This window comes from Entelurus aequoreus, linkage group LG01 (assembly GCF_033978785.1).
Source record: "Entelurus aequoreus isolate RoL-2023_Sb linkage group LG01, RoL_Eaeq_v1.1, whole genome shotgun sequence".
In the NCBI taxonomy this organism is placed as follows: Eukaryota; Metazoa; Chordata; class Actinopteri; order Syngnathiformes; family Syngnathidae; genus Entelurus; species Entelurus aequoreus.
In genome coordinates, this window is record NC_084731.1 from 59,694,189 (window position 1) to 59,701,688 (window position 7,500).

Here is a 7,500-nt window from a genome sequence, read left to right on the forward strand (position 1 = left end):
GAAAATTGAATAATTGAAAAGAAAATGATGAATTTACTTATAAAATGATATATATGTATTGTATTTTTATCCATTCATTTGTTTACATATTCATACATTATTCTTAAAATATATTACATATTTTTACATATTTTATAGTCGTTTGGATTTGTGTTATTATTATATTTGTTACCATTATCATATCATAATTACTGCAGCTGAAAAAGTCTAATTAGTCAATCATAATTTGTATTAAGTATATTCATTTGTTGTTGTTGTTGTTATAGTCTTAGTTTTTGTATGAACTTTTACCAATTAATTTATATTATTACAGCCAACACAATGAATTATATTTCTTCCAGACAGAAAATAAATAGAGAAGAAAATGATCAATTTACTTATAAAATGTGATATACATTTGTATGCATTATTTGTTTTACATATTCATATATTATTCTTAAAATATATTACATATTTTTACATATTTTATGTATTTTTATATATTATATGTATATATTTGTATATTTTATATGTATTATATATTTTATTCATTTGTTGTTGTTGTTATAGTCTTAATTTTTGTATGAACTTTTACAAATTAATTTATATACATTTTTATGATGTATTTTGCATTTTCTTTTATATTTGTACATATTTGATAGTGTTTCCCATTGCTATTAATATTACTATGCACCATGTATCTATAATATGTGATAGTGCTGAATTGAAGTACAAATAAGTGTGCATATACTGAGGACAACAGCAATATTGCAGAGGAAAAGTCACCTTAAAGAAACCTTTGCAGCCTTCACACGTGCGGACTCCGTAGTGCTGACATGAGGCGTTGTCTCCGCACACGGCGCAGCGGCCCTCGCTCAAACCCGGGTTGTGGACCCTGGGCGAGTCTTCCATGACCCTGCCGCCGTGCTCCATGGTCATGGCGGGGCACTGGAGGGGATAGACCTGCTGCTGAGGAGGCAGGAAGAAAGTCTGGTCCTGACCCAGCAGAGCATCCTGGTGCGGAACCGCCGGCGGAGAGGGCTGCTCCGGCGTCGGGGGGAAGGTCAAGAAGGAGTCCTTCTTATCAGCGGAGGGGACTGAATTGTAGGGGCTGAAGGGCGCCTCCCACACAGGCGCACAAAGTGTCTGGAAGCCCGTCGTGGGCGGGGACGCGGCGGAGTAACCCGGGCTGCCGTAGTAGTCGGAGCCGCCCGATGACAGCGTCTCATCCAGGCAGCTGAGAGTGAAGGATCCCGGGTAGCAGCCGTACACCTGCAGATCATCCAGCTTGTAGGCCGGGTTCTGCACGGGGCAGTCCCAGCTCTCACACGCCGCCGACAAGGACGGCGAGGCGCTGACCTTGCAGGAGTAAGCATCAAACTCGCCGACGTAGCCGCCCCCCACCAAGGTGTTGATGCTGGGTAACAAGGACGTGGACAGCTGCTCCTTCTGCCCGCTGAGGTCCATCACCAGGTCCAGGTTCGTCAGGTCAGGGCCCAGGTGGGTGTCATGAGGCGGGGGTATGTGCTGCGGTTCAACACAGGGCATCGCTGCCACACAACCACCACAATCATGAAACCAAAGAAGCAAGGTTCACGTATTTTTACAGAATGGCCGCATGCTTTCCCAGCTAGCATGTGAGCTAGGAGTTTACAAGCTCAACAGTTCCCAAAACGACACACGATGGAATGGAGAATGCGCATGAAGTCATGCATCTCAGATTTTTTATAATCATTTCGGGAAAAATGGGCCTTAATTCTATTATTCAATTCCAGGGAACAAAACCACAAAGACAACACTTTTGTTTTTGCTCCCATTTTTTATGAGTTTAACTCAAAGATGTAAAACTTTTACTATAAGCACAAAAGACCTATTCCTGTGAGGCCAGGTGGATGTACCGCCAAATTCTCTGAGACGCCTTTTTAGACGGCTTATGGTAGAGAAATGAACATTCAACAGCTCTGGTGGACAGTCCTGCAGTCAGCATGCCAACTACATACTTAGGTCTACTACACTACTGTATTTTAATGTTGGTTATAATGGTGGTACTTAAGTTGAGTTGAGTTTGAGTTTATTTGGAACATGCAAGCATACAACATGATACATCACAATTTCCAGTTTCTCTTTTCAACATGTTCGAAAAGGAGTAGGAAGAAGCAGAGCTTATTTAATCCTACCCCTTTTCTTTTACATAACAGTTACTAAAACATTTGTTCACTTCCTGTTCTCAATTTATTCACAATATACTCCATAAGTAATCACAATAAAAATAAATAAATGATACTCAGTGAAGTAAGTTATCTTTCATATGGTGAGATGAGTAAGATTATTTTGAAAATGAACGGATGGATGGATGAAATTGATTCAGAATGTTTATCATGGTTCTTCTTCTTTGTACTTTGTAAACACTTTAAGTTTGAAGAGTTTCTTAAAGTGGATCATATTAGTACATTGTTTGATTGCTTTGCTTAATCCATTCAATCATTTACTTCCACATACCGATATACAGAAGGTCTCAAGTGTTGTACGTGCATACAAATGCTTTAAATTACATTTATCTCTAAGATTATATTTCTCCTCTTTTTTTGAGAAGAATTGTTGTATATTCTTGGGTAGCAGATTATAGTTTACTTTGTGTATAATTTTAGCTGTTTGCAAATTCACTATTTCATGGAATTTCAGTATTTTTGATTCAATTTATCATCAATCATTATACCTAAAAATGTGGTTTCATTTACTCTTTTCTCTTTCTCTTCTACTGTTACCAAATAGCATTATTTTAGTTTTACTGAGATTCAAACAGTCTGTTTTTGTCAAACCATCTTTTTAATTTGTTAATTTCTTCTGTTATTATTTGTATTATCTTCTGTGTGTTCTCTCCTGAACAAAACGCTGTTGTATCATCCGCAAATAATACTAACTATAAATCTTTTGTAACTTTACAAATGTAATTTATATAGAGATTGAATAATTTAGGTCCTAGTATTGATCCCTGAGGTACACCACAGGATATATTTAGCGTTGTAGATGTGTGTTCGCCTAGCTTCACGTATTGTTTCCTGTTTGTTAGATAGCTTCTTATCCAGTTTAAGACTAACCCTCTGATGCCATATCGTTCTAGTTTTTTTAATACAATATTGTGATTTTTTACTATCTATTGCATTGGTAATTTCTTCTGTAATTTCAATTAAAGCCATTGAAGTTGAAACATTAGCTCTGTATCCATATTGGTTCTCTTCGAGTATTTTATTTTTGTTTGTGAAACTCTCGAATCTTTTATTGAACAGTTGTTCAATGATTTTAGAAAATTGTGGAAGTAAAGAAACAGGTCTATAATTTGTAAATTGGTGTTTGTCTCCAGTCTTATAAATTGGTGCAACTTTAGCTATTTTCATTTTGTTTGGAAATGTACCTGTTTGAAATGATAGGTTACTAATATACATTAATGGTCCTGAGATCTCTTCAATAACATTTTTTATCTTATCCATATCAAGTCCGTTACAATCAGTTGAAGTCTTAGATTTGCTTTTTTTTAAGGTTATAACTATTTCCTCCTGTGTCACATTACTGAAGAACATGGAGTTGGGATTTCGCTCTATGGTATCTTTATAGTCCTCAATTGAAATTGGGTCTGGAATCCTTTCTTCCAATTTTGGTCCAATATTTACAAAGTAATTATTGAAGCTTTTAACTACTTCCTTTATGTTGTCATTATTTTTGTTTCCGTCTAAGAAGTTCTTGATGAACACTTAGGCCTAATACGCTACTGTACTATAATGTTGTCATTATGGTGGTACTTGATAAATACTTAGGTCTACTACACTACTGTATTTCAATGTTGGATATCATGGTGAATACTTGATGAATACTTATGCCTACTACACTACTGTGTTTTAATGTTGGATATAATGGTGGTACTTCATGAATACTTAGGCCTACTACACTACTGTACTTTAATGTTGGTCATTATGGTGGTACTTAATAAATACTTGGGTCTACTATGCTACTGTATTTCAATGTTGGATGTAATGGTGGTACTTGATGAATACTTAGTCTTACTACGCTACTGTATTTTAATGTTGATATAATGGTGGTACTTGATGAATACTTAGGCCTACTATACTACTGTATTTTAATGTTGGTTATAATGGTGGTACTTGATAAATACTTAGGCCTACTACACTACTGTAATATACTTTAATGTTGGTTATAATGGTGGTACTTGATGAATACTTAGGTCTACTACACTACTGTATTTTTATGTTGGTCATTATGGTGGTACTTGATGAATACTTGGGCCTACCATGTTACTGTATTTTAATATCATTATGGTGGTACTTGATGAATACGTAAGCCTGCTACGCTACTGTTTTTTAATGTCATTATGGTGGCACTTGATGTATACTTAGGTCTACTGCACTACTGTATTTTAATGTTATAATGGTGGTACTTGATGAATAGTTAGGCCTACTACGCTACTGTACTTTAATGTTGTCATTATGGTGGTACTTGATGAATAGTTAGGCCTACTACGCTACTGTACTTTAATGTTGTCATTATGGTGGTACTTGATGAATACTTAGGTCTACTGCACTACTGTATTTTAATGTTATAATGGTGGTACTTGATGAATAGTTAGGCCTACTACGCTACTGTACTTTAATGTTGTCATTATTGTGGTACTTGATGAATACTTTGGCCTACTACGCTATTGTATTTTAAAGTTGGTTATAATGGTGGTACTTGGAGAGCCAAGTGTTTTCTGAAATGGTACTTGGTGAAAAAAGCTTTGCTAGAGGACATCGATAGCTATCAAATCTGATCAGGTGGTTCTGGGAACAGATTGTTTTGGACTTAAAGGTTCAGGAAATCTAAACCCGCTCTCGTGTCCTTTACTGACTGCTTTTATCTACCACCGCGACCTCTCTGTGCAAGGCGTCAGGGCAACTCTCAGTCCTCTTTAGAAAGTGTAGATGCCGTAACGTATTGTGTTACCAGCTGGTCAAGTTCTGAAGAGCTCCTCCAGTGGAGGGCAAGCCTCTTTCACGGGGGGGCGAGACCAGGGCGTGTTGCGGATTCTATTACAGGATGCGGGCCCAGTGCCATGTGAAGTGGGAAGGCTGGCAAAGTGTGTTTGAAGACCCATTGTGAGGACACCTGTCTTCTCATCTCTAAGTTTTATTTCAGCCTTTCCTAATGTTTGTGCAATGATCTGTTGTGGCTTGTGCAGCCCTTTGAGACACTCCTGACTTATGGCTATATACATAAACTTTGATTGATTGATTGATTGATTGATTGATTGATTGATCTGTGCATGTGTATTTGATGCAAATGTTTTAAACTGTTGGTGTTAAATGTTTCTACGGGACCTCAACACTGCATGTACACAACACAAGCTGACCATGCTAATTATAAACACTACTTCTTATTTTGCTGATAAACTGCAGAAACGTACAAATTCTGACCTGTTTGGAGTAAAAGTCCAAATGCCGCCGCCGCCTGTGTATTCCAGGGGAGCACACACACACACTCCCGCGCACGCGCACACGCGTCAGTCGGGATCCACGACCAAGGCTCCATGCAGGGCGCCTTGCTTTATCGCGCTGGGGAGATTAGGAGGCGGGACCTGGCCTTAAAAGGAAAAGAGGGCGGCGCTCGTTTCCGACCAACAGCCAATCAGGTACGGCGCTGACGCTCAACGTCATTTGAGTGACGCATTCGCGGGATTCCAGTGACGCACGCGCTCTTGCGTGGAGCGCTCTGGATATAACCCACAGCGGCGCTCACGTGGGACTATAAATGGACGACAAAAGAGCCAAAATAGCAATTATTGATATAGTTACTCAATAATTTAATTATAATGAAGCTCTGAGTTTAAATACAAACTGTTGAGTTTGAGTTTATTTGGAACATGCAAGCATACAACATTTAATCCTACCCCTTTCCTTTTACATAACAGTTGCTAAAACATTTGTTCACTTCCTGTTCTCAATTTATTCACAATATACTCCATAAGTAATCACAATAAAAATAAATAAATAATACTCAGTGAAGTAAGTTATATTTCATATGGTAAAATGAGTAAGATTATTTTGAAAATGAACGGATGGATGGATGAAATAGATTCAGAATGTTTATCATGGTTCTTCTTCTTTGTACTTTGTAAACACTTTAAGTTTGAAGAGTTTCTTGAAGTGGATCATATTAGTACATTGTTTGATTGCTTTGCTTAATCCATTCCATCATTTAATTCCACATACTGATATACTGAAGGTCTTAAAGGCCTACTGAAATGATTTTTTTTTTATTTAAACGGGAATAGCAGATCCATTCTATGTGTCATACTTGATCATTTCGCGATATTGCCATATTTTTGCTGAAAGGATTTAGTAGAGAAAATCGACGATAAAGTTCGCAACTTTTGCTCGCTGATAAAAAAAAGCCTTGCCTGTACCGGAAGTAGCGTGACGTCACAGGAGCTAGTATTCCTCACAATTCCCCATTGTTTACAATGGAGCGAGAGAGATTCGGACCGAGAAAGTGATGATTACCCCATTAATTTGAGCGAGGATGAAAGATTCGTAGATGAGGAACGTTACAGTGAACGACTTGAGAGGCAGTGATGGACGTATCTTTTTTCGCTCTGACCGTAACTTAGGTACAAGCTGGCTCATTGGATTCCACACTCTCCTTTTTATATTGTGGATCACGGATTTGTATTTTAAACCACCTTGGATACTATATCCTCTTGAAAATGAGAGTCGAGAACGAGAAATGGACATTCAGTGCCTTTTATCTCCCCGACAATACATCGGCGAAATGCTTTAGCTACGAGCTAACGTGATAGCATCGTGCTTTAACTGCATATAAAAACAAAAAAAATAAACCCCTGACTGGAAGGATGGATAGAAAATCCACAATACTATTAAACCGTGGACATGTAAATACACGGTTAATGCTTTCCAGGCTGGCGAAGGTTAACAATGCTGTGCTAACGACGCCATTGAAGCTAACTTAGCAACCAGACCTCACAGAACTATGTACTCTCTCCTTTTTCTATTGTGAATCACGGATTTGTATTTTAAACCACCTCGGATACTATATCCTCTTGAAAATGAGAGTCGAGCACGCGAAATGGACATTTAAAGTGACTTTTATCTCCAAGACAATACATCGGTGACACACTTAGCTACTGACCTAGCGCGATAGCATCGTTCTCAAATGAAGATAGAAACAAAATAAATAAACCTCTGACTGGAAGGATAGATAGAAAATCAACAATACTATTAAACCGTGGACATGTAAATACACGGTTAATGCTTTCCAGGCTGGCGAAGGTTAACAATGCTGTGCTAACGACGCCATTGAAGCTAACTTAGCAACCAGACCTCACAGAACTATGTACTCTCTCCTTTTTCTATTGTGAATCACGGATTTGTATTTTAAACCACCTCGGATACTATATCCTCTTGAAAATGAGAGTCGAGCACGCGAAATGGACATTTAAAGTGACTTATCTCC

At 37.9% G+C, this 7,500-nt stretch overlaps 3 protein-coding genes across 7 annotated transcripts in view; 1 reads left to right on the top strand and 2 right to left on the bottom strand.

Moving 5' to 3' along the window:
- The window catches only part of LOC133655203 (probable nuclear hormone receptor HR38), a 14,041-nt gene extending 8,467 nt beyond the window's left edge, over nucleotides 1-5,574 (bottom strand). For 4 of the 5 annotated variants that reach the window (XM_062055184.1, XM_062055170.1, XM_062055159.1 and 1 more), the window contains exons 1-2: nucleotides 5,445-5,574; nucleotides 766-1,529 (exon numbers count right to left, since the gene is read on the bottom strand). In XM_062055184.1, the coding sequence (XP_061911168.1) occupies nucleotides 766-1,529; nucleotides 5,445-5,559 (879 nt within the window). In that variant the 5' untranslated portion in view covers nucleotides 5,560-5,574. Of the gene's footprint in view, nucleotides 1-765; nucleotides 1,530-5,434 lie in introns of all 5 variants that reach the window. The other variant, XM_062055191.1, reaches the window with a different exon arrangement.
- Nucleotides 1-7,500, top strand: part of LOC133655258 (EEF1A lysine methyltransferase 3-like) — a 477,733-nt gene that overhangs the window by 358,724 nt on the left and 111,509 nt on the right. The gene's annotated exons all lie outside the window — the stretch shown is intronic.
- dnajc14 (DnaJ (Hsp40) homolog, subfamily C, member 14) overlaps nucleotides 1-7,500 on the bottom strand; it is a 262,644-nt gene that overhangs the window by 183,971 nt on the left and 71,173 nt on the right. The window lies entirely within an intron of this gene.